General features: G+C 43.4%; 2 protein-coding genes across 2 annotated transcripts in view; one reads left to right on the top strand and one right to left on the bottom strand.

Moving 5' to 3' along the window:
- PACC1 (proton activated chloride channel 1) overlaps nt 1-22,254 on the top strand; it is a 31,733-nt gene extending 9,479 nt beyond the window's left edge. The window contains exons 2-8 of the mRNA XM_020794603.3: nt 5,551-5,644; nt 7,058-7,258; nt 8,752-8,906; nt 9,650-9,792; nt 15,923-16,067; nt 17,244-17,348; nt 21,159-22,254. Of these exons, the coding sequence (XP_020650262.3) occupies nt 5,551-5,644; nt 7,058-7,258; nt 8,752-8,906; nt 9,650-9,792; nt 15,923-16,067; nt 17,244-17,348; nt 21,159-21,320 (1,005 nt within the window). The 3' untranslated portion in view covers nt 21,321-22,254. The remainder of the gene's footprint in view (nt 1-5,550; nt 5,645-7,057; nt 7,259-8,751; nt 8,907-9,649; nt 9,793-15,922; nt 16,068-17,243; nt 17,349-21,158) is intronic.
- A 1,896-nt stretch (nt 22,255-24,150) lies between these two features.
- Nucleotides 24,151-27,159, bottom strand: part of PPP2R5A (protein phosphatase 2 regulatory subunit B'alpha) — a 74,712-nt gene continuing 71,703 nt past the window's right edge. Inside the window, exon 13 of the mRNA XM_020794602.3 lies at nt 24,151-25,868. Within this exon, the coding sequence (XP_020650261.1) occupies nt 25,712-25,868 (157 nt within the window). The 3' untranslated portion in view covers nt 24,151-25,711. The remainder of the gene's footprint in view (nt 25,869-27,159) is intronic.

Genomic DNA, 27,159 nt, shown 5'->3' with positions numbered 1-27,159 from the left:
TGTATATGTAGCGTATATAGGTAACTAAAAATTGTGTGCCATCAAATCTATTTCAACCTGTGGTGACCCTCCCAAGGTTTTTCTAGGTGTAAAGTGGTTTACCTGTCTGTTCTTCTGTGATGCTCTGGGACTGTACAGGTTGCCCAAGGCCATATAGGTTCATTCTTAAATGAACAATGCAAAGAAATAGAGGAAAATAACAGAAAAGGAAAAACCAGAGATCTGTTCAGGAAAATTGGAGATATCACAGGACCCTTTTGTGCAAGGATGGACATGATCAAGGACAAAAATGGAAGGGACCTCACAGAAGCAGAAGACATCAAGAAGAGGTGGCAAGAATACACAGAGGAATTATATCAGAAAGATTTGGATATCCCAGACAACCCAGACAATGTAGTTGCTGACCCAGAGCCAGATATCCTGGAGAGTGAAGTCAAATGGGCCTTAGAAAGCCTGGCTAACAACAAGGCCAGTGGAGGTGATGGCATTCCAGTTGAACTATTTAAAATCTTAAAAGATGACGCTGTTAAGGTGCTACATTCAATATGCCAGCAAGTTTGGAAAACTCAACAGTGGCCGGAGGACTGGAAAAGATCAGTCTACATCCCAATACCAAAGAAGGGAAGTGCGAAAGAATGCTCCAACTACCGCACAATTGCACTCATTTCCCACGCTAGCAAGGTTATGCTCAAAATCCTACGAGGTAGGCTTCAGCAATATGTGGACCGAGAACTCCCAGAAGTACAAGCGGGATTCCGAAGGGGCAGAGGAACTCGAGACCAAATTGCTAACATGCGCTGGATTATGGAGAAAGCCAGAGAGTTCCAGAAAAACATCTACTTCTGCTTCATTGATTATGCAAAAGCCTTTGACTGTGTGGACCACAACAAACTATGGCAAGTTCTTAAAGAAATGGGAGTGCCTGACCACTTTATCTGTCTCCTGAGAAACCTATATGTGGGACAGGAAGCAACAGTTAGAACTGGTCATGGAACAACTGAGTGGTTCAAAATTGGGAAAGGAGTACGGCAAGGCTGTATATTGTCCCCCAGCTTATTTAACTTATATGCAGAATACATCATGCGGAAGGCTGGACTGGAAGAAACCCAAGCCGGAATTAAGATTGCCGGAAGAAATATCAACAACCTCCGATATGCAGATGATACCACTCTGCTGGCAGAAAGTGAGGAGGAATTAAAGAACCTTGTAATGAGAGTGAAAGAGGAGAGTGCAAAAAATGGTCTGAAACTCAACATCAAAAAAACTAAGATCATGGCCACTGGTCCCATCACCTCCTGGGAAATAGAAGGGGAAGATATGGAGGCAGTGACAGATTTTACCTTCTTGGGCTCCATAATCACTGCAGATGGAGACAGCAGCCACGAAATTAAAAGACGCCTTCTTCTTGGGAGGAAAGCAATGACAAACCTTGACAGCATCTTAAAAAGCAGAGACATCACATTGCCAACAAAAGTCCAAATAGTCAAAGCTATGATTTTTCCTGTTGTGATGTATGGAAGTGAGAGCTGGACCATAAAGAAAGCAGACCGCCGAACAATTGATGCCTTTGAATTGTGGTGCTGGAGGAGGCTCTTGAGAGTCCCCTGGACTGCAAGGAGAACAAACCTATCAATTCTAAAGGAAATCAACCCTGAGTGCTCCCTGGAAGGACAGATCCTGAAGCTGAGGCTCCAGTACTTTGGCCATCTCATGAGAAGAGAGGACTCCCTGGAAAAGACCTTGATGTTGGGAAAGTGTGAAGGCAAGAGGAGAAGGGGATGACTGAGGATGAGATGGCTGGACAGTGTCACCGAAGCAACCAAAATGAATCTGACCCAACTCCGGGAGGCAGTGGAAGACAGGAGGGCCTGGCGTGCTCTGGTCCATGGGGTCACGAAGAGTCGGACACGACTAAATGACTAAACGAATGAATATAGGTGGCAGGGTCCATCAGCCATACATGCTATGGGTGATTTTTAGCTGGCTCCTCTTCCAAGAAGCACAGTGAGGATTTGAACTCTTTGTCCTTCATGCTTTCTTGCTTTGCCCCACTACAGGGAAGACATGATTGTATGGTTTCAGGTTCATCACTTCCCTTTTTGATTCTTTGAAACCTGAGCAAATGTTGAAACGTGAACCACTGGGTGCCATCGAATCACTGTACTTCATCTGCCCTTGCAGTATGCAAATGTTCTTGTCCCAGTATCATTTTGATGCTCTATGGCTGTGCAGTTAGTTTTCCATACTCTCCTGTATTATGTTATGCATGGAATAGCTCAGAAGTGTGTGGTTTGTATTAGCTCTTCAGGCAGCAAGGATATTTTAATGCACCAAAAGCATAGGAGATTTACAGTGTCTTGTAACATATGTTTATAACCAATTGGTCCTGCATAGAGCTTAGTGTGAAGAGGACAGAGGTGTGAGTGCCCCTCTCAGTGGACTGTTGCATTCCAGCCCGGGGTCTGAAACACATCCCCATCCAGGACAAGAGCCTGCTGATTGGTCTGGGTAGAAAGATAGACTTCAAGAGAAGAGAAGAGACACACCACTCTCGGGCTATTGGAACTCAGACAGAGGAATCTGCCTCTTGAGGTGCTGGCAGAGACCCTTGGGGGAGATGATGACACCTAGGGGAGAGGAAGGAGGTGGTTTGCCCTGGTACATGGAGAATAAACTGCCTTGTCAAGGGTGGGGACAGAGCTCCTGGGAGAGAGGACTTGGCAGAAGGGAGGCTGTCAGAAGGAGGAGAACAGGGAGTCCAGGCCCAGCTCTCCCTCCAGAGGGGCAGAGAATCCTGAGGAACGGTCCTGGGGAGATTCTTGGGAAGAATTCTCCAAGACCTATTGGGTGGAGGAATCCCTGCAGGAAGAGCCTCTGGGGGAATGGCATTACATCTTAAACAAGATGTGTGGATAGATTTTGGTGCAACTACAATCCACTAAAGGAAGCAGGAGAACACCTGGCCTCCACCTTGACTGTCCTAATGGGGGGGAAACTATTCAACATGTGGACAGGCAGAGGAGAACAGAGATTAAGCCTGGGGAACCAAGAGCCATCCAGATCTAATGCTGTTGGAGACAATACCAACAAGAGCACCAGCGCTGGAATGAGAGAGAGACCAAGCTGGTGTGTCAGGAGAACCAAGGACCTCTGTGGAGAGAATCCCCAGATACGTGCCCTTACTGTGGGCATAATGGGTCTTCACCTGTAGGTACACCCCAGTATGGGCAGAGTCCCTGGGCCAGAGTAAGAAGGGGCAGACAGTCATCCTCACCAGTGGCAAGAACCAAGGTAGCTAAGGAGAACATAGAAGTCCTGGTGAAGGGAACCAGGATGCTAGAGACTCTTGAAACAGACATTGGGCAGAACTAGCTAAGTGAACTTAGCTAGTTCTGAAGAGTCTACATGTGTTGAAGGACAGTTGATTGTTCCCCCTCTCCAAGTATCAATAAACCCTGTTGTGTTTGAACCCTGTCATCTTGAGTCTGTGGATCAGCGATGGAGGAAGGAAGTCAGGGTTCGCAGGGCTCACACTGAGAAACGTGACTTTTGTGTATGTTTTTTGACCCTAATTCTCTGCATCTCCCTGCCAGCATGGCCACTCCTGGGGATGAATTTCCCAAAAAGTAAATTGTCTAGGCTTTATTCCTGTTGATGATTCTGGAAAAAATAAGTATACTGTACTCTTTTCCAGGATATTCCGTTCTTCCCGTCTCTCCCTTCCCCAAACATTCAGTAACATGGAACGGCCACTTAGGGTCAGCCCTCAATGGGAAGCTTTTGACTTCGCATCCACTTTTCTCCCCCTGCAGCTGTTTTTCTTCTTCTTCTGCAAACCTTGCTCCAGCCAACCCCAGCTCCTTTATGCTTATGTTTGTCTCCTATGCAGGTTGGGCACAGTTTGGGGCTGGGGAAAGCCCAGCACATTAAAATTGCTGTTAGTCTGTGCAATGATTTCTAAGCACATTAGTTGAGGAGGTGGCAGACAAGCAGGCAATGAAAGCTCCAAACAGCATGAGTGCTAGAGTGACATCCATACGCCTGGAAAGCCTAAGACAAGGCCGGGCTGGCTGTGGGATTGTGGGTATTGCAGAATTCCCCCCCCCACACACACACAGTATGATTTTAGTGCTCTGTATATCAGTGAACATTGCAGAGTCTTGTGGAAAATCACATTGAGATTGGGTAGTAAACGTGACTTTGGAAAACAGCTTTTAAAAGATTTTGGTTGGCAAAAACAGTCCTTTAAATAAACATGCCTTAGATTTTGTCTGGGGAAAAGGAATGTTATGCCTCTGATAGATTCTGGGCTCCTTCAGGACACCAGGAAAAGGAAAGAATGTGGAAAGAAAGAGGAACCAAAGGAAGCTGATTCATTTGTGACATGCCATGAGCTGTTTTCCTTCCCAGCGGGGCTCAGATGCGGAGCTGCACAGAAGGAGTAACATCCATCTGATGTGACAAGCTTGTGACGTTGACAAAAATGTCTTGGCAGTTTGGGCCCTGGGTCTGAACGGTGGAGCATGAAAACATCTGGTCTGCGTTGCCGCTGTGAAAGGTGTTCATTCCTTGGTTACTCAGGCTACTGAGCTGAAACGTAACAAAGCCTTATACTGACTTTTAAGATTTATTATAGGTATTTGTTGGGATTGTCAGTGCTGTTCCTTTCCTGGTGGCTGAGAAGAAGCGTATTTTCTCCCTGAGGAGCCCAGGTTCAAATCTGGAGCATGATACCAAATAAAGAAAGAATCAAACCCGTGCCTTTTCGGGTCTGAACTTTTAGCAGAAAATATCTACATTTTCTCATGTAACCTCAAGTACCAGAGATCTGTTCGTCTTGTTGCCTTTTCTTTTAAAGTATGAAAGCACAGAAGTCTGTAGTCTGCTGACACCTCCCTCCCCTTGTTTTGTTCATTTTGCATTCCAACCATGACCTTGTTACTAGAAGGAAAGAGATTTCATGCTGTGTGACCTGTTGGTACTTACGCATTTTCATTGTTGGAAAGTGTCTTTTTGAAATATGTTGATACTGTATACTACTATTGAGGGATATCAATGTGGTCATGCTGACTGGGGATCTCTGGGAACTGTAGTCCAGAAAGTCACTTTTTCAAGCTTTCACCGTGGCAACCAGCAACTCAAATATTCCACTTCTTTATAGTCAGGCTCAGGAATTGCAGTTAACAATGTTTTAGTATCAGAAAAAAACTGCCTTGCTTTATATGAAACTCCTGAGGACTACATTAGGTATGGTTCTCTATTATCTCTCAGCACTAATGGGACTGTATATCAGCCAGCCAGCCAGTCTAACTAACTTGCTAACCTGTCTGCACCTGAGTAAGAATAGTTCAACCATTGAGAACAGTCTGTGTGACGGTCCTGGGCTGTCCCGGTGACAAGGGAGGGGAGCAGATGTCCCTCCAGATACTGTTCATGCCTTGCTTTTGGCTCTGGAGGCCAGCTTTGTTGTTGTCTGGGAGCATCTGGGGCGCCACACACTCCCCAGCCCAGTTACCTCCTTGGTGACCATTCTGCATTTTGTATTTGTAGCTGAGTGATGATGTGGAACACATAGCTGTCAATGCGCAGCCTTCAGAGGAACAAGATGAGGATCAGGAAGACGCCGGTTCAACTATCCTGCCAGGTAAGGGCTGCTGATCCTGAGTAATTGGCTAAATATGTACAGTGGTGCCCCGCATAGCGACGATAATCCGTGCAGCCAAAATCGTCGCTATACGGATTCGTCGCTATGCGAAATAAAAAAAGCCCATGGGAGTGCATTAAAACCCGTTTAATGCGTTCCTATGGGCAAAAAACTCGCCTTTATGCAAAAATCCTCCATACGGCCGCCATTTTCACTGCCCGGTAAGGGAGGAATCTGGGTGAAAACACAGTGGGTGGCCATTTTTTTTACCCGGCAGCCATTTTGGAACCGCCGATCAGCTGTTGGGAAATCATCGTTATGCGAAAATCAGTAAGCAAAACAGCTTAACGATCATCGCAAAGCGATTTTTCCCCATTAGAAACATCGCAGTGCGATCGCAAAAATGATCGCAAAAAATTTGTCGCTATGCGGATTAGTCATTAAACGGGGCGCCCGTTAAGCGAGGCACCACTGTATGTGGTTGCAAAGCTCGGGGAAGTTCCTTTTGTAGGCTACAATTCCCAAACCCTCTACCCAGCCATCCATCCTGGCCAGTGGATTGTGGGAGATGTAATCCAAAATTGAATACTTCCAGGCTCTACTAGGTGCACATCCTGGGCGCCTGGTTGATGGTGGGTTGTTTTTTATGTTCACAAAAGAAAAGCAAGGCAATTACAGCTCTGTGAGGGATGTAAAAAAACAGCAAATCTGCATACTGAGGAGGAGAGTTGCCAGTTTACTCAGCAGGCACATCAGAGTGTTTAAAGTGTGGGCTAAGACAGGAAAACGTGGGTTCCAATTCTCACTCGTCTGTAAAGCACCCTAGGTGACTATGAGCCAGGCCCTCGTTCCCAGCCTAACCTATTTCAGAGGCACCTTGTGATGTTTGAGTGGGGAAGGAGGACCATGCAGTTGAGTTCCCTAGAGCAGAGGGACAGTATAAATGAAACTAATAATAATTAATAAAATGATAGAGCTGGCATGAAGGGCAGCAGAAGCCAAGCCCTGAGGTGGATCTGAGGGGAAAGGGAAGGAACAGGTTTGTCTCTAACAGTCCACTCTTCACCCTGCTCTTCATTGCAGGAGAAAACAGTGTTGGCACCACAGCAAAACTTGGGAAAGTTACATTTTTTGACTACAGCTCCCAGAATCCCACAGCCAAAATGGTCAATCGCCATAGAGGTGGGAGAATTTATTTTTTTGGACCATGGCTCCCAGAATTCTCTAGCCATCTCTTGGTCTTGCAGGCCAGAAGATTCAAGGAGAAAGTAATTTTTCCAAGCTTTGCACTCTTTACATCCTTCCAGATTTTATTAATTTTTTTCTTGGGTAACCTGGAGTTTGGTGAAATTTGATATTCTGAAACTGTATGAGCCAGTATGAGTTCCAGTCTTAGCTGAGCATTTGATTCAGTCCTAGACAACACTGCTTCGGTGCATTTCAGCAAGTCCTGCCTGAAGAATGTCTTCTCCGTCATCCTCCTCTTCATCTATCTCTTGCTTATGGCTGTAGCCATCTTCTTGGTCTACCAAACCATCACCGACTTCAGGGAAAAGCTCAAGCACCCAGTTATGTCTGTCTCTTACAAAGAGGTGTCTACTTACGATGCCCCAGGTAAGACTGTAAAGTAAAAAGCAGGCTTTTACTGTAAACTTGTTATATTGACCAGGATTGGTAGGCAGTGTAGTGTAATGGTAAGAGCATGGAACTAGGACTTGGGTTCAGAGATCTACTTTTGCCATGAAACTCCCTGGTTTACCTTGGACCACTTGTACTCTTCCAGCCTAGCCAGTGTTGTAGAGCTGTGGTGAGAAGAAAGTACAGAGAGGTGATGCTGCCCTGAACTCATTGGAGGAAAGGCTAACAAATATATAAATAGCAAACTATAACCAGCAGCAATGGTTAAATATTATTTTGCACCAGGTAATTGGTTTAGTCCATGTAGTGGTTCTTTATTTGCAGCTGATGGCTGCAAAGATTAACTTGACAGATTAGCTTGAATATCCTTGACAGAGTCTAAAGATACACTGTGTGTATGGTGCAGATGCTCCCAGGAGCTCAGTCCCTACTAGTCAGAGATGCAGCGGCTGCCTTTTAGAGCCTTATAGAGTCATGGGAGAGGAGACAGTTGGCATGGCGGCTGCTGGTTAAATGGAGGTAGGTGTGCAGCAAGCATTGCATGGAAGATGGCATAGAGTACGTCCAAAGATGACTTATAGTTGCTTTTAAAGTGTATATATTGGCAATGATGATATTTATTTATTTATTTATTTTCTCCATGAGTGTTGTGTCCTGTCATCCTTTCAGCTTCCACTTAATCCTCTTTTTAGGGGCTTCAAAAGCAGATGGTGACAGTTTAGCTGAATTCTTTGTGTCTGATATCATTTCCAACTAGGATGACATCTCATCAAAAGAGTTCCTGGCAGTAATTTCCAGAGCAGACTTTGGAAAAGTTACTTTTATGGGCTAGAAATCCCAGAGGTCCACAGCCACCATGGCTGGGCATCATGCTAACTGAGGGATTCTGGGACTTGCAGTCCAAAACAGCAGCTCTTTTCCAGAATCTCTCCTTGGCTAAGGCCATTGGATTAATTTCCTTTATGACCCCAGAGGACGTCAACAAAGGTTCGGAGCAGTGGCTGCTGGATCTTTGCCTCGTTGTGGGTGGACGTTTGCTAGAGGCTGCCTTTGACATTGGCTGGTGCTAATTATTAAGACATCACTGAGGAAATGAGTGAGAAGCCATTTAAGTCTGTTGCTAGAAAAGAGCCCTAGATTTTGTGTACTTTAAATAATCTTTTATTTAGTATGGCCAGTCACTAATTGGACAGAGCAATTGGAGAAGCTTGCAGGATGGTGGGGACGTCTCTGTGGGCTTAATCTGCGGTCCGGTGTTTCCATCCGAATGTCAATACATGTTCTTTACTGATAAATGATGTTTTCCAAAGTTAATGGCAAAGGGTGGGCTTTGTCTCACGATTCCCTGGTCTGTCGTAGCCATCGTAGCCTGTCTACCAGTAGTGGTAGATTTAATTTACAGTGTTGTCTTACTATGATCTGTCTCTGATTCTGTTCATTAGAAATGTGTCCCTGCTCCTTCCCCACAGGCATTGCCCTCTATCCAGGCAAGGCTGAATTGCTCACCTGCAAGCACCACTACTATGATTACATTCCACCTCTGGTGAACCCTGGTCAGCCAGGAGAAATTGAATGCACAACACAGAGAATCAACTATACGGATCCTTTTACTAATCAAACCAAGGTAATAATTAAGCTGGATTCAGCACTGTAGTGCATTGCTGAGAAGCTGCTGTGAAATTTCCTTACTGTTTTGTGGTGGTGGTGGTGGTGGTGGTAGTTATTGTTGTTTTTTATTTCCAGACTATGTTTGAAACCAGTTGGGGAGTGTATTTTAGTCTGTAGGTTCACTTACAAAACTGGTATGAATCAGTTCATCTTTGCTAATGATGTGGATGATCTTATTACCAGAGCTAGTGAATGAGACTTTTTTAGACTACAACTCCCAGAATCCACGTGGCCTGTGCAGAATCTGATCATAGAATAGTGAAGTTGGAAGGGGCCTGTAAGGCTATCAAGTCCAACCCCCTGCTTGATGCAAGAATACAAATCAAAGAATCTGATCCAGTGGTTGTGTTTGCAGATACCTATGTGGCTAACTTCTGTAACAAACCCAGCTAATAGTGAGATTGTTCACATCAATTCCACATGCAGGTTCAAAGCATCTGTGATGGCTTTTTGCGAGCTCATCATCTACCTCCATCCCTGCTGTGCATGCTATGGGATAAGCATGAGCCAGTGAGGGTTCTGCTGTCAATTAATAGACTTTTGCTGGGAATGTGTTGTCATTGCTATTACTGTCTTAAAGCACCAGGAAATCCCATTGTCCAGTTCAGTGACCACAGGCAGACGTAGAGGACAAAGATTCCCACTTGCCTTTCTGGCTCTTCTTCCCATGTACCTTCTCTTCTTCTTGCACTCTCTCAGAAACATGCTGTTGTTGTTGAAGGGCCTCGGGATGTGAAGAAACGAGAACTGGTCTTCATGCAGTTCCACCTCAATGAGACAGACCAGGATTTCAGCGCAATAGACTACCTTCTTTTTTCTTCCTTCCAGGAGTTCCTCAACAGGTACAGTCCTACTCCTGATTTGTGTTACCATCACCATCGACACCACCAGTTGCTGCTGGTCTGTGGTTTTGTTTTTGTTTTGTTTTGTTTTTGTTTTTTGCTGTTTTTCTTGCCTTATCCTATTTTTATATGTGTTGTGAAATCTTAAAAAGAAGAGGGTGTCATTCTCTCCTGAAATAAAAAACAACCAACAACAAAAGCCTGGAAGTAACCTTGTCATCACTTCCTGCTGATGTCAAGAGGGCTGGTGTGAATTGTGGCAGATCCTGGATACTTTTAGAAAAAGGCTCCAAACCCTTCAGAGTTTCCTATCCCTGCATGTATGGCAGACCTGGGCAAAGGGTGGCCCGAGGGCCACATACAGCCCACGAGCCACTCCTGTCCAGCCCACGGACAGTTTTGAACATCAAAACCATTTATAACTTTTTGTCTAAAGTTGATCAGTTGCTTATCTTTAACATACCACAAAAAACCTCTTTAGTATATGTGAAGATTAACAAGTTTAAAATAAAAACAATCATAAGATCACGATTTCATTTTATTTTTAAGTAAAGTTGGTTCGGTCCCTGAACACAGTTCAGATTTTTCATGTGCCCCCCCCTTATAGAAATTAATTGCCCACCCCTGATGTATGGACAGAGGATGAGATGGTTGGACAGTGTCATCGAAGCTACCAACATGAATTTGACACAACTCCGGGAGGCAGTGGAAGATAGGAAGGCCTGGTGTGCTCTGGTCCATGGGGTCACGAAAAGTTGGACACAACTAAATGACTAAACAAAAACAATGTATGGGAAGCCAGGAAGACTGGCAATTGAATCTTACTACAATACTTAGGAGTGCCTTCTACCTCATATGAGACAGTGGGCTGGTTGATGGGCCACAGGACAAGCATCTGCTACCTGCTAACTGCTACCTGAGGCAGTTATCTCACTTATCCGAATAGCAGGACTGGCCTAGCAACCAGTGGAGCAGCTTCCTTTCAAAACAGGAAACTAGGCCCAAGCTCAGCCTGTCCTGAGCCATGAGGCTTTTCAGTCCAGTTGGCCTTCTTCCAGGTGAGTACCATTCAGCTGCCTTGTCGGGCAGGTTGGACTCCAAGAATGGAGAATTCTTCGATTTGGAGTCCAAAACAAAACAAACAGATAAAAGCCCAAACACACAGCCTAGGCATAGATTTCCCCGGAGAATCTTGGGAACTGAGAGAACCTGTGAGCCACAGTTACTGGGATTCCCTGGTAAGAGAGGATGGCAATTGAATCAATCTGAGCCTGCAATGCAGGGGTGGGGAGTTTGTTCTATGTTCTTCCTGTAGAAGACTTAACTTGCAGCACAGCCATCAAAATGGCACTGTTCCCAAGACGTTGGGAAGTTATTTTGGGGGTTACAATTCCCAGAATCCTCCACCAGCCGACATGGCAGAGAGCTATGGTCTCTGGGGGGATGCTAGCAGGTACAATTCTAAGAACAAACTCCCAGCCGCCATGCTTCTGCCTGTGAAATTTAATTGGGAAGGGGCAAGGAGGCATTTCACAGGGTTACACAACCGTGGTTTCCCCATTGGAGCCAACTTCACATGATTTGTTCTGTGCATGTAAGGACAAATTATATCGCTCAAGGAAATAGAGCAGCATGTCATTCACAGAGATAGGCTTCAAAACCAGCCTTAAACAAAGCTACAGGTGTTTCTGTTTGAGATGAAGCATCTGAATTGAATTCTGGGTGATTGCCTGTGTAGAGGCTTTCCATATACAGTCAACCCTCGACTTACAAACGGCTCGAGTTACAAACATTTCGACTTACAAACCACTCTGATAGAAAAATATTGACTCGACTTGCACACTTAGATTCGAGTTACAAACCAAAAAAAGTGTTTGAGGTGGGGAAAGCATGAAATTTGAACTTTCAGTTAACCGTTGGCCAGTGAAGAGGGTGCTTCTTCCTCGCTCTTCCCAGTGTTTTGAGAGTGGATTTGGAGACAGTCTTCAGACTGCCTGGTACTGGCTGGTATTGCCTGGTACAGTGCGGTACGGACTGTATTTTTATTTTTTGGCACTTTTTTAATTTTTGATTTTTAAAAGGTGTTCTCTCCCTCCTTTGCTCTCCCTTTTCCCCAAAAGGTGCTTGTATTGGCTTGTCTTGATTGAAAAGGTGCGTTTCAAGGTGATCTGTTGTCTGAAAGGTGCTTGGTTTTTCCCAGAAGGTGCTTGTCTTTGCTGAAAATGTGCTTTTCAGGGTGTTCTGTTGAAAAGGTGTCTGTTCCCTCCTTCTCTCCCTCTTTTCTTTCCTTTTTTTTAACCTAAGTCATCTTAGGTTAAAAGGAAAAAAAGAAAAAAATTCTGCCCCAGTGGTAGGAACGGATTAACCGGCTTTGCATTAGTTCCTATGGGAAATGCCCCTCAACCTAAGAACCAAAAACAGCCGGAACAGATTAATTGGTTTTCAGTGCATTCCTATGGGAAATGCTGATTCGACTTACAAACTTTTCAACTTACAAACTTCCTTCCAATACGGATTAAGTTTGTAAGTCGAGACCCCACTGTAAATTAAGCTTACCATGAATCATACTTTTGCATCCTTTCTTCTTTTTTTAGGCTCACTGCATAGCATATGTGGCTGCCTTGGTAACCCACAATTAGCTGAAGTATGGAGAGGCTTTCAGGCTGAAGTGGCTAAGTCTGAATAACTAAGAGGCCCAGCCAGGCCTTGTAATAGAGCTAAAGTGTCCTTTTAGACGGTCCGAGGAAACCATTCATTTCAGCTGATTTCATATTTCCACCAGAAGCATCCCCAAGGAAATAACTTTCATGGAAATTCATGAGGATAGGAGAAGAGAGCTATTTTCCAGTTTTATTAATAAAGGGCCATGTTTAATTGTTTCCTCTACAAAGTAGAGCCATTATTTAATTGTTTGCAAGGATGATTTGAAAATCCTCAAGGAGATACTAATGGGGCGGGCAGGTTACATTTTCTAAGCACAGAAATAAATTGATATTGGGAAGCTTCAATGTCCGTGGTCCTTGCCATAGATAGAGCTTTTGTTGCCATTGTTGACTAGGCGAGGAGGGGGTCTCTGGCGCGCTGCCCCCCCCGGTCCAGCCGCTGCTGCCCTGATCCCGGTCCCGGGCGGCGCCTCCTCCTTTGCAGCGCCTCCCGCCGCGACAGCTCTCTGGGGTGCGCACGGGGATCAGGGCCAGGCCCTTCGCCCCTCCCTCCTCCCGAGGTGCCAATCCAGAGCGCCCCCGCTCCCCCCTCCCGCCGTCCCCTATTTATGCAGGAGCTCTGGGGGGGTAGCGTGCGGCGCCGATCAGCTGTTTAAAAAGCTTTGCTTTGCCATGATCGGTTCCCCAAGCAGGGAACCAATCATCACAAAGCGAAATTCCCCCATAGGGAACATTGCAAAGCGATTGCAAAATCTTCATCGCAAAGCGATTTCATCATTATACGAAGCAATCGCTATGCGAGGCACCACTGTAATTACTTTACAGTAGGGTTTTTTTAAAACTGTAAAAGCAAGTTTCAGTCCAAGCATTTATTTTATTTTATTTTTCTTTTGAGGGGGACTATAATTTCCCAAATCCCCAGAATTTGTACTCCAAATCTGCATATATCAGGTAGGAGATTGTGGGATTTAAGAGTCCAAAAATAACTTCCCATGCTCTTATCTGGCAGCACTATTAAAGCTATTCAATTTTAAAATTTCTCTTAAGTTCCCCATAACTCTGGATTTTAAATGTATTATGTCTAAGAAGTGTATTACTTCCTTTTAAAAGTTTATATATATTTTTTTGTTTCAATCCAACAAAAATGGCATGATCCTTTTGTAATAAGAACCCTTTTCAGTGTGAACTCTTCTCCCAAGGTCCAAAGCAATCAGTCCCCAAAGGACAGTCTAATCAGTTTCTACTTAATTCCCCCCCCCCCCCGCTTTAATAATTGTAACATAAGAAGAGGGAGAACAAAAGGCTTGGGGAATGTTACAAAAGATAAACCTCTAGGAAATTTTCTGGTCTCCTTTCACCTTACATTCTGTTAATGAGTCCTCTACACTTACTAAAAAAAGAAATATAGCTGCATTAGCCATGAGTAAAATAAAAAAGAAAGCTGACATACTTTTATCAATTCATGAAAGTGGGATTTCACTGAATACAAATTCCCATTCAGTAGTGTATAGTGTAGAGATTAGACACATGATTTATTTTAAAGTGACAGCTGACACTTTCAGGAAAGTGATTTCTCAGAGCCAGAATACCACTTCTTGTTCCTGGCCTCTGTGAATCACACCCTGGGTGATCCGTGCCAGCGCGTAGCCTCATCGGAAAGTTCTAGAGCTTCTGCGGTAGCAAAAAACACATTAGAATAAGACCCCTCCCCCTCGTATAAGTACCTTGGCACCAAGGCTCCCCTTTCAGTTTCTTTCAACCGCTGTGTAGAGAGCCTCATAGTTCTGCTTCTGTGAGTAAAAGAGGAGTGTTTATTCTTTGTTCCTTCCTGTTATCAATCTTTTTTCCTTTAAACTTTTAGATCAAATTCATTATCATTAGAAATTTTTCCTTTCTGCTTTGCTCGGCCTCTGGCCACACAGCCCCGCCCCCAATCATTGCTTTTTGTCCTCAAATTGTTTTTCTCCTATTCATGGCCCCTTTGTGCCCGTTTAAACACTGTGTGACCTGTGATAACAAAATACCACTCTCCGACAGCCACGCCAAGTGTCTTTTTTGCTTGGGAGAGGCACACCAGATATCCTCTTGCCAGCATTGTAAGAACTTCAGGCGTGGAGTCCTCCGTTCTCGCTTATCCAGATTAAAACTCCATCTTTGGGAACAATCCCTTCAACCAGCCAAAATGGCCCAACCTCCTTATAAGGCCACCTCACAAACCAAAGCAATGAAGAAGGCTCTTTCTGAAGCCTCCAAACAAAGTCCATCGACCACAGCATCCCACTCCAACACTCCATCCACTTCATCTAGAACATCAAAAAACCCATAAATTGAAGTGCTTGATACTGAAATCCTCTTGAGGCAGGAGATCTGCAGAAAAAAGGCCAGGGCGGAAACTTACTCAAGCTTTATGTGCTAGTCTTTTTAATCTCGTTTCGTGTTACAGTGGTGCCTCTCTAGACAGTTACCCCGTATGACAGGGTTTTTTTTTGCTAGACATTGGCTTTTTGCGATCGCTATAGCGATTCTCAAAACAGTGATTCCTATGGGGGAATTTCACTGGACAATGTTTGGTCCCCGCTTCGCAAACCGATTTTCGCTAGACAGTGATTTTGACAGCTCCCTCCGCGCTCGCAAACAGGTGTTTTCAGGACCTAAGCTTTGTAAGACAGCGATTTAAACAGCTGATCGGCAGTTCGCAAAGCGGCTTTCCTATGGCTGATCTTCGCTAGACAACGATTCTTTCCCATTGGAACGCATTAAACAGGTTTCAAGGCATTCCAATGGGGAAATGCTTTTCGCTAGACAGTGATTTCGCTAAACAGCAATTTCAGTGGAACAGATTATCATCGTCTAGCGAGGCACCACTGTATAGTAAAATGAGCTTGAAAATTTGAGTTAAATGTTTTTAAGTATACATGTATAATAGCTGAATAGAAAGACTCTAAGATGGCTGATGTTAGTACACTGGCTAACATTGCAATTCTGTACACACCCACTCAGAATAAAATTTATTGGTTTTGATGGAAACTGTATTAAGGTGTGCATAGCAGCTTTCCCAAATCTGGGCCCAATCAGAAGTTTCTGCCTACAACTGCCATCATATCCCTAACCACTGACTGTGTGAGCCAGGGTGGACAGGAGTTAAATGTCAAAGTATCTTTAGGTCCCAGGGAAGGCTAATGGCTAGGGATTACAAACTCAGCTAGAAGAATCCGTTTTCCCCATGTCTGTGGAATGGGGATAATAACATTGACCTCCCATAGGAGGGCTGTTGTAAGGCCTGCACCATGATTAAAAGAGCTTTATAAATGTGCAGTATTACTAAATAGGTACTCAAGTAGCCGAATTCGTCTCCGAGGCAGCTGGTCACATCACTCACTATTTTTTCCCTTCAGGGTGACTGTAGCAAAATATTTTCACCTCCTTTCCTTTCTAAAAGTAACACTGATAACTTCTTCCTGCTGCAGTCCAAACAAGTCAGAGTTTATGAAGGATTGTGAGAGCTCCTACTCTAGTTGGAAGTTCTCCGGCGGCTTCCGAACCTGGGTCAAAATGTCTTTGGTGAAAACGAAAGAAGAAGATAGCAGAGAGACGGTTGAATTCAGACAGGAGGTAATAATGGGCACTGGTGGGTCTTTCTGGCTGCCGAAGGCAAGAAGCACAGCTTTTATTGCTACAGGAACTGTTCTATGATGACTGCCTTTGCTGCTGGGTTTTAACATCACCCTTGCTTAGGGAGATAGCGGTGAAATATTACATAGAATGACAGAGGGTGTACACAGCACACCACTTGAGCTTTAGTGCCTAGTCGTCTTCGTCTTCAGGCACTCCCCATTTCCTCCAAGCAACCAGAATTCCAGAAGCGGTGCTGCTTATGTGAAGGCTTCCGCTGAATAAGAATAAGCGCTCATGACTCAGCCAGTCTTTGTAAGATCTGTTCGTTGATATCTATGCTAGCAGAGCACATAGCAAGCAAGCAGGTCACTCAGATAGCAGTCTTTTACTCGTTCATCAGATTCCCAGAATCAATTCCTTGCTCCCCAGTTTGAGTCAACTTGAGGTCACACTTAGTGTCCTTTTCTTATAGGTGTCCAGCTTTTGCCCCTTCGACTTCTGGAAGGCCAGGGAATGAGCCTCAGTCATTAGAACTAACCGTACCATCATAAAAGACTGTGCAACCTTTTGAGTTCTGCAGAATTCTTCATTAGGCTGGGATGGTACAAAAGTTATCCAGGTTTGGAGGGGGTGGGAACAACCTTCCCAAGTCAGGCCAAGTATTGTGGCCACATGGCTTACATTTGAGACCCAGTTTTGAGATTGCAGACTAGGAATGGGCAATGCAGAGCCTGCAGACTACAAATGCCTTCCAGGTGGGGTTTCTATCCCGATTGGCCTCCCAGCCACTGCAGTAGCAGCAGTGAAATTTGTTGCTTTTAAATACATACGCAAGGTGCCTGGGACTACTTGTTCTGTTTTTAATGAGAATTGCATTTCCAGAAATCTCTAAGAAGCATGATTCTTCTTCAAAGGCTGCTTGCATGTCTCGGTGTGTACATCCAGAAAATGAACTGTTTTGCCATCACAGCACCAAATGCGGTGGTGAGATGTGGTCACCAGTGGATCCTAGACCCAGCAGATAGAATGAATGATTGAGTAACTGGTATAGGTTGCAGGGATTTGGTCATACCCACAATTCTGGGATGCAGGAATATAAGATACTTGTTTTGTTTGAGATGGGCCAGTTCTATGATGGTAAGAGCACGTTTTCTTCCCTTGCTTTATTGCCAGATCAGTGTGGTTAACTATATTGAGCGGAGGAAGAATGCAGGAGGTGACCAGCTGTTCTTTGTGGTATTTGAATGGAAAGACCCTTTTATTCAGGAAGTACAAGATGTGAGTAAAATATTGGAAGTTTTATTTTAACATGTGCTTTCTTTTCTTCCCATTATTCCTGCCAAATGAATAACAGGAAACTGGGAAACTTACTGGTATATTTGAACTTGCCCTTTTCTTTCTGGTAGCAATATGGCTATTTGGGGGGGGGGACTTTTGTTGTCATATGTGTGCAACTGAGAAATTGGGAGGGGGGACCAAGAGAAAAAAGTGATTCTTCTGAAATGTATTATTGGAGGATAGCTTTACAGACATTACAGACTGCCAGAAAAACAAATCAGCAGGTGCTAGATGAAATGAATCTGAATTCTCCCTAGAAGCAAAAATGACTGAACTGAGGATATCATTCTCTGAGCCCATCATGAGAAAACAATACTCACTGGAAAAGACAATAATGCCAAGAAAAGTGGAAGACAGTAGGAAAAGAAGGAGCTCAAACAAGAGATGATTGACTCAAAAAAAGGAAGCCACAGCCTGGAGTTTGGAAGAGCTGAGTAGAACATTTTGGAAGTCACTCATTCAAAGGGTCTTAAGTGAGAAGCAACTTGTTGGTGCATAAGAAGAACAAAATGGATAAGTGCAGTGTACCCATAATAAAGGCAGCCACTGAGGAAACAAATCAGTAAATAAACCAGTTAAATTCTCTGCTGCCCATATTTAATCACTTTATGCAGCAGTGAGCAACTAAGCTTTCTATATGTGTAGTTGTAAGAGTGTTGCTGAGAAACCAGGTAAAAAGGAAAAATATGGCTGACACATTTAACTGTATGGAAGAAAGTTCATATGCCATGTATACATCAGGAAAGAGAATGGGTGCATTTCACCTTCAGCGTGTAGACGGGCACCCCATCACCATTGGCTACACAGACTAGGGATGATGAAGTGGCATCCAACCAATATATGTTCCCACGCCATCTGAGAACCTCGGGGTTAGGCCCCTTCCAACTTCTTTATTCTATGATTGTGATCCTGAACAGAGTCAGTGTAGTGTAGAAGTTAGTTTTGGATAAGAACTTGGGTTCACATCCCAATTTGGCCATGAAAGGTGACCTTAAGGCAGCAAGCTTGACTTTAGCAGGGTTTTCTGAAGAGAAAACAGAAGATTTATACATACAGCCTTGAGCTCCCTGTGGAAAAAGTTGGATAGAAGTGTAACAAACAAAATGAACACATCTGGGAAATTTTAATGATGACCATCACAAATCAATCCAACTACTGTATGTTTGAGGTATTACTGTAGCCACCATTTTACATGTTACAGTTTTGAGTCTCTTTGGTTGTAATTCACCCCAAGAGTGGTTGGTTGCTGGTTGGGCACTATTGCTTATTTAAATTATTGTACACTCAGTTTTCAGCATTTCTAGAGCCCTATTGAGGCACTGTAAACTGCTTTATGTAAACATACCGGGAAGGAATTCTGTAGCTCTTAAGTTACTGGATACCACAATCTACAAATTATAGTCTGAAATGATGAGTTGCCTCTATTTGCAGAGCTGGCCCATCAAATTTCACTTAATTTCCCCTCAAGTAGAATCTCCCAACTTAAAGGCTCTCTGCCCTGGTTGTTCTATGTATCTAAGGAGAGCAACACCAGAGGGTGTGATACTATAGCACTTTCCTTGCTCTCACATTTTTACTCAACCTAGTTTTATAAAGTTCAGGAGGGCTTAGAATAGGGCTGGACAAAGTGTGGTCTTCAATAGGTTGCTGGACTTCAGAGCCCAGTAGTCTTTCTCATTGGCTGTGTTGGCTAGGGCTGATGGGCATTGCAGTCCAGTAACATCTGGTGGACTGCTCTTTGCTAATACACTTCAAGCATGTTATGGTGCAAAAAAGTAATTTTTGCAAGCTCTGGTGTTCAAAGCATCCATAGGAAGGAGTTTACTGACTGTTGTACATATAAATGAGGATGCAGTTGCAGTGGTGCTCTAGACATGAGCTTTAGCCAGGTATTATAGCTGGATCTGTTTCAACACGTGATGGGGAGGGGGCTAAGATATGTAAATAGGATTTACCATAGTTTTCTGTGTATAAGACTATAATTCTGTCTAAAATTTTTAGACTACAAATTGAGGGTCGTCTTATACACGAGCCTGTGTCCTGAGCAGTGAGTCCTGGACCCTTTGTGCCCGGCAGGAGAGGAAGCTGAACACCTTCCATATGCGTTGCCTACGACGGATTTTTGGTATCACCTGGCAGGACAGAGTTCCAAATAGAGTAGTCCTAGAACGAGCTGGAATTTTCAGCATGCATACATTACTGAAACAGCGACGTCTACGCTGGCTTGGGGACGTTGTGAGAATGGCTGATGGTCGGATTCCAAAGGATCTCCTATATGGAGAATTAGTGCAGGGAAATCGCCCCAGAGGGAGACCACAGCTGCGATACAAGGATATCTGCAAGCGGGATCTGAAGGCCTTAGGAATAGACCTCAACAGATGGGAAACTCTGACATCTGATCGTTCAGCCTGGAGGCAGGCAGTACATCACGGCCTCTCCCAATTTGAAGAGACCCTTGTCGAGCAGGCTGAGGCAAAGAGGAAGTCACAAAGGAAGCAAAACCAGGGAGCTGGACAGGGGACAGATTGGATTTGTCTCCAGTGTGGAAGGGATTGTCACTCTCGAATTGGCCTCCTCAGCCACACTAGACGCTGCTCCAAGTCCTCCATACAGAGCACGCTACCATAGTCTTTCGAGACTGAAGGATGCCTATTATACACGAAGTAAGCTGAGGAGAGTACAAAAACAAGTGGAGGGAAAAGCAGAGATCAAATTGTTCCTGCAGGGCTTTGATCCCTGCTTTGCCCTCCACTTGCTAATCCTTAGCAAAAGGAAAGCAGGGATCAAAGCGCTGCAAGATCGCTTTGATCCCTGCTTTCCGCTCTGCTTGCTAAATCCCATGGGGCTTAACAAAAGGAGGGGGGAAGAATCAAAGCAATCTCATGGCTGTATAAGGGGGAAAGGAATCAAAATGATCGTGCAGTTGCGGAATTGTTTTGATCCCTTTCCCCCTCCTTTTGCTAAACCCCACTTAGGTTTCTTAATTTTGGATTAGAAAAGTGGGGGCATCTTATACACAGAAAAATACAGTAAATCTACAGACTGAATCTCTGTTTAGCTGTTAAGGAGGTATGTGGAGATGCTAGCCCTGCTCCTATCCATGATGTTGAACTTGGAAACATGACTGTTATCAGCCAGAATCCCAATTCAGGGTTGGCTCATATGGAGAACCTCTCCAGGCGATAGCCTCTCCATCTTCAGACAATCATATTTCCATGTTGTGTGATCCCCAGTGTGCTGCATCAATGGGCTGCATCTGTCTCTGGAATAACTGAATAGACTTGAATCTTTCAATGTACTTAACTATGGATGCATAAAACAAGTTTACTGCACTTTCATGTGTATGTGAATTCCAAAGTTTCCACCTTGTTCCCACATAAGTTTTTATAAGGCTAGAGTATATGAGTACAACGTTGGAAATAATTAATGTTCCAGCAATAGTAGAACACAATTCTTTTTCACAATCCAATTGCAAAGTCTATCTGTAGGGATAAGATACTGGTGTACAGTTATTATAGGGAAAACAGTGCTGAACTACAGCTTTTCCTCTCATTTAGTAATTTGGGAGCAGGAGCTGAAAATGCAAGGAACCTTGACCACACAAAATATTTTGCAGTGCTAGTCAAATTTCAGTTAAAATGGTACATTGAAATGGGTAAGGACAGCTTATCAGTCATTTAAAAATCACAGTGAAAGAATCCTCCTATTAAAAAAAAACAATTACAGCATAAATTTGATTTCTTTCCATAGATTATCACTGCAAATCCGTGGAACATGATTGCTCTTCTGTGCGGCATTTTCCTGGCTTTGTTTAAAGCAGCTGATTTTGCCAAACTCAGTGTGAAATGGATGATAAAAATCCGAAAACGGCACCTCAAGAGAAAGAGTCAAGTTTTGAACCACATAAGCTGAGGAGTTAAGCCCCCACTGGGTCTTCTGCTGCACTGGAGAACACAAATGACATAAAGACTAAACCAGTACAGCAGTTGTCCTGCACAGGAAACAACTCAACTGATAGAAGGGCTGCTTACTTTGCTGGACTATAAATGAACCTGACACTTGAAGTTTTAGCAATCTACTAACTTTTATAAGAACTCCTACTAAACCCATGTTCTTTGCTAGTTGAAAAAAGAAGAGCTCTTTTACTAAGCTATTGTGAAATGGTACTTTTTCAGGGATACTCCTGAAAAAGTATTTGATCTCTGTAACTCACAATCAGTATGAATGGGCAGGACCTGTAGCAGTGAAGCAAATGTGTGTCAAAATTAAAATGGAATGTTGCACTTAAGGACTTTAAAACATTAATGCATTTGCTAAATCCCGTTCAGTGCTTTAGGCCCAGTTTTAGTCTTAGTGTGATCATTTAATAGCTAAGGAAAAAGCACACCTGCTTTGAGACCCTCAACGAAAAGGAGCTTCAAGAGTGCACACGTGACCTGCTCTGAAGCATGTGACAAATGTGTTTCAGATACTGCTCCGATAGACACACTCCAAGGGCTAAAAATACATTGTTTTTGCCAGGTGTGCACTGGATGTACACTGATTTTTAAGTGATCCATAGCTGTGCTGCAGACAAGTTGGATGTCATGCAGCTGCCCAGTGTTGGTCAAAGAGTCCTTTCATGTTCAAACCTGAAGCATTACATTCTCACTCCTTCACGTATTCAGATGCTTAATTGCTAACAGTGGGTCTCAAAAACGCCTCTTCACCAAATAGAACACAAAGGAGCCTTATTTATACACTAGAACTCTGAAAGCACTGGAATTTTAGCAAATATACCGATTGATTAAAAAAAAAAGCATTTAATTGTGCTGAAGGCTTTTTCAATAAAATCACGTGTGTACTACACCTGTCTTAAAATTTATTTCTGGTAATGTACTAGAAACTAGATGATGGAAGGGAGATTAGCAGAGAATTTGGAAAAAACAAGCAAGCTGGGGCTGGAGAGTGGCTGTTTGAGCCAGAGGAGGCGAGGAGCGCATGTGTACTGCCACCTTTGCAAACTGGGATGAAACAGGATGAGCCAGTTCATGCCCATCTCTATTGATGATCCATCCATAGGGTCCCTTCCAGCTCTGCCGTTCTAAGATTATTATAGAATATAAAAGCAAAAAAGAGAAAACATGTTAATCAAAACAATTAAACAGAAGGTAAATATAATGAGAAGTCAAATGGAACATGAGATTTTTTAAATAGATCTATTATGTATCTTACTTCAACCCAAAATCTTCAGGGCAGTTACATGATTAGGAAAATTGCTCACCTGACTACAATGGTGAGGTTTCACTTAACTGGGGCTTATTTTTGGGGTAGAGCTTATATTATGAGCATCCTGAAAAATCATACTAGGGCTTATTTTCAGGTTAGGTCTTATTTTTGGGGAAACGGTAGATCTTTAGATATATATGCACTGTGTAACCAGTTTGCTCTGGATTACAAATACAGTGGTGTCTCTACTTACGAACGTCCCAACATATGACCATTTTGAGTTACGATCAGCTGCGGCCGCAAAATTTTGCTTTGACTTGCGGCCGGAGCTTCAAGTTGCAAAAAGAAAAGGCAGGGAATTCAAATTAGAGGGCTAATTCAAATTAGAGGGCTAACTGTTGGTCGGCGAAGAGTTTCTTTGTAGTTCTTTTGCCCCAACGGTTAGTGTGCACGCATTTGCAGAGAGGCTTCAGACTGTGATGTTGCTTTCTGCTTCTGGGTGAGTACATTTACAGGGTTTTGCAGGGTGGGTTTGAAGGGGCTTATGTTTCTGTGCTGTGATTTTTTGTTTATTTAGTTTAGTTTTGTTTTCTTTTTTGGTGTGTGTTTTCCCCAGCCCCATCACGTTCCGATGGAGCTGGCTGGGGGGAGGGCTGTTTTTTATTCCCCCCCCCCAGCCCCATGGTGTTCTGATGGGGCTGGCTGTGGGGGGGGGGTATTTCCACCCCCAGCTCCATCACATTACAATGGAGCTGGCTGTGGGGGGTGGGTTTTTAAAAAAAAATTTCCCCAGGCCCATGGCGTTCTGATGGAGCTAGCTGTGGGGTGGGTGGGTGTTTTTGATTTCCCCCCCCCAGCCCCATAGCCTTCCGATGGAGCTGACTATGGGGGGTGTTTTTGATTTTTTCCCCCAGCCCCATCGCCTTCCGCTGGGGGTTGGAGTGTGTGTGTTTTGGTGTGTTTTTTTGAGGGAGGCGGCGGAATGGATTAGTGGGATTTCAATGCATTTCAATGGGAAATGGTGCTTCAACTTATGACCATTTCGAGTTACGCCCATCTTCTGGAATGGATTATGGCCATAAGTTGAGGCACCACTGTATATTAACTGTCTCCAATCAAATAGATTCTATTTGCATTTAGAAAAAAATTAGCTCATGAAGTAATGGTGAACTAAGAAAAAGCTTGTATTCCCCCTCCCCCCAATTTGTAAATTTCTAAAAGAATTTGTTATGAAGAATACCTTGGGGAGGAACGGAAAATCATGCATGTGAGTGTCCACTTGCCTGATCTTTAATATCACACACTGTTTACCTCACAAAAGGGTCAATATAAAAATAGACAAGAGGCTGTTCTATGTCCATTTTACTTACCAATGTCTCCCCCTCTTGGTCTGATAGCTAAGGACATTTAGTACTTCCAACTCTTTCATGAAATGATGCATTAATTCATTTGATTACTTTACATGAAAGCCCTCCTCCTCAGTATAATCATCTGTTCCTCATGGTTAAGCTAGAAAGATGGTAATATACAGTGCTAATTACAAACATAAAGACTTTATTGAATGCTGCTCAGTCCCTCAGTCTTTCAATACAAAACCATTTTCCACACAATTGCCATTTAAGAGACTGGAATGGTACTCTGATAGAAAGATTTGCCAAAAAAAAAAAAACACAAAAAAAAACCCCAAACCAAATGATTGAGTAAAGACAGACAAAACTTCTAGGGCCAGCTTTTGCCATTTTTAACACAATGTATTCTGGAAACAAAACAAGAAACTTATTCATTACATAGATGTTTTGATACCTGGAAAGGAATTGCACAACCTAAGTTTTTAATAAGGGGCATGACTATCTTGCAAAGCCAGGTTGAAACAAAGAACTGCCAGGCTCTACACAAACATTTGAATTCATTGGGGAGATTCACTGATAGTTTCCAATCAGGTTCAGAACCAAGTAACACGAGTATTAAATACTCACAAAAAAGAGACATCTGAAGGCTTAACACATAGCGGGGTAACCTCTGAGTAGAATTTTATGATTCCTCATTAATCAACTAGAGCTCATCCATGCTACATCATGTTTTCAACCTGTGGCACACTTAAAGACATATGCCCTGTAACATCCACCTACCACATGATTACTATTGCTGGAAAGGGAGGGCAAGGGCAAGAGCAGGGATGAGCATTCCATAGGACCCAACAACCATTCCTGCTGTCTCCCTCCTATGTCCAGGGGGGTCAAATGTCTGTAACAAAGAGTGCTTCTGTACTTGAAAAGTCTCCCTGAACAATTTAAAATCATGATCTTCAGATGTTTGAATTGCATAGGGAGCCTGCTCAAGAAGAAAAGACCACCCCCTTCAGATGTTCAGCCACCAACACACAACAGGATTCAGGATCAGTGATAAGGACGTGCAGAAGCAGGTAGGGTAAATAGGCTCACCTTTGTGACTAAAAGTGATGGGAAAGAGATAGAGAGAACAAATGATGTGCTATACTCTCGACCCCAAGGCTCTTTGTGAAACAAAGCTCTGAAATTCATAGCACCATAATGGGCAGATGGGACAGTATATCAGTCAGACAGAGATTGCACCTCACTCCTATGCTTGTTTTATTCAGAAGCAAATCCCACTAAATTTAATGAGGCCCACTCCTACACGCAGAGGCATAAGACTACTCTTAGCTTCATTTTCAAAAATACAGAAAAGCTAGATGTCTCTTCCCGAGTCTCATCCAAGGCCTGCAGTAATGTGAAAAGCAGAGGGGGCGGGTGAGGGGCACTAGGACTATGTGCAACACGAGAAAAGAAAAATTCAAGTCATAATATTCACCACTCCCATAATTAAATCACACACATCATGTATGACAGAATTCATTTCTATGAAATGTCATAATTGACAATATAGCAATGATTAGAGACAAATTTACAATATGCTATGGTGAATAATGTCACATTCAATCATTGTATTTCAGTTCAAAAAAATTCATTTACATTTTGCCAAAGGGGGAAAAAACAGCCATTTCAAATATACTGATGAGGTTTCTCTTTTGCTTTTTTACATATTTAAAAAAAACCCTTGTGTATAAAAGGTATGCCTCACAAAGAGAGGCTATCGCTTTCATTTGGCACTTGATCATTTGGTGCATTTATTGTGGAGGACGTGTTACTCAGCTGGCCAGACAGGGCTTTGGTTAACTTCAGTTCTTCCAGCTTCTTCCACAGTTCTTCACGCTCTAGCTCTTTCCTCTTCTCTCTAAAGGAAAGTAAAACAATTATTGAATGTCGTTTGGTCATTGTGCAATAAGATACTTTGACAAAGCAGGAGCATAAGGATGGTATAAAGCTTTATACAGTCGTGCCCCGCTTAACAATTACCCTGCATTACGATGAATCTGCTTCACGACGATGTTTTTGCAATCGCAAAACGATGGTCTAAATGGAGTTTTTTTGCTTTGCGAAGATCGGTTCCCTGCTTCGGGAACCAATTCTTCGCATTATGACAATCAAAACAGCTGATTGTCGGGTTTTCAAAATGGCTGCCGGGTGCTCAAAATGGCTCCCCACTGTGCTTAGGGACAGATTCCTCACTATACAGGCACCGAAAATGGCTGCCATATGGAGGATCTTCACTGGACGGTGAGTTTTTAGCCCATTGGAACGCATTAACCGGGTTTTAATGCGTTTCAATGGATTTTTAAATTTCACTTTACGATGTTTTCGCTCTACAGCGATTTTGCTGGAACGAATTAACGTCATTAAGTGAGGCACCACTGTAGCTTTAACTTAACTTCTTCACCAGCTTCCATTTGTTACTATGGTAGTTAGACTTTACTAAGCTACATGAGGTACTGATTTGACTCCGTATCAGGCAGTTCCTAGTGTTCTTCCTCTTGGTTCAAAAGAGTAACAGAGAAGGTCATGGGCATCAAAACAGACCTGCAACCTTACTAGAATAAGAACAAACATGGATTGTACTGTAGTACTATAAAATGAAGTACTCAGTTTACTTTTATGACAGGCACCTCCTGGCACATGTTGCCAATTATATGAAGATGCAAACCTAAATATGTATATGTGTAATCAACTAATTCAAAACTATGATTTTTGCAGAGATGTGATGTGCACTCCAACAAAACAGAGAAAGTAACTCAGTGACAAAGAATACAAAGAAATAATGCAGTTGCTTTACCCTGTATGAGTCCAGAATGAAGACTATTAGATTGGTGGTATCAGTTCACAATACAGTTGTGCCTCGCAAGATGGAAGTAATTCGTTCCGCGAGTAGCGGTGTCTTGCGAAATTTTGCAATGCATTCCTATGGGAACCTTGCAAGATGAAAATAATTCATTCGTTTTGCAACAGTCTTGCAAAAAACGTTCGTCTTGCGAAGCACGGCCATAGAAGAAGCCGTCTTGCGAGGCACCACAGCAATTGTAAAAACCATTCATCTTGCGGGGTTTCATCCCGCGAGGCATTTGTTTTGCGAGGCACCACTGTACACTACTTCCAACAGCAGGATTACAGACAGAGAAAGACAGAGATAG

This window comes from Pogona vitticeps, chromosome 1, assembly GCF_051106095.1.
Source record: "Pogona vitticeps strain Pit_001003342236 chromosome 1, PviZW2.1, whole genome shotgun sequence".
Taxonomy (NCBI): domain Eukaryota; kingdom Metazoa; phylum Chordata; class Lepidosauria; order Squamata; family Agamidae; genus Pogona; species Pogona vitticeps.
Note: the sequence above shows the minus strand (reverse complement) of the source record. Positions and strands in the feature narration are given on the sequence as shown.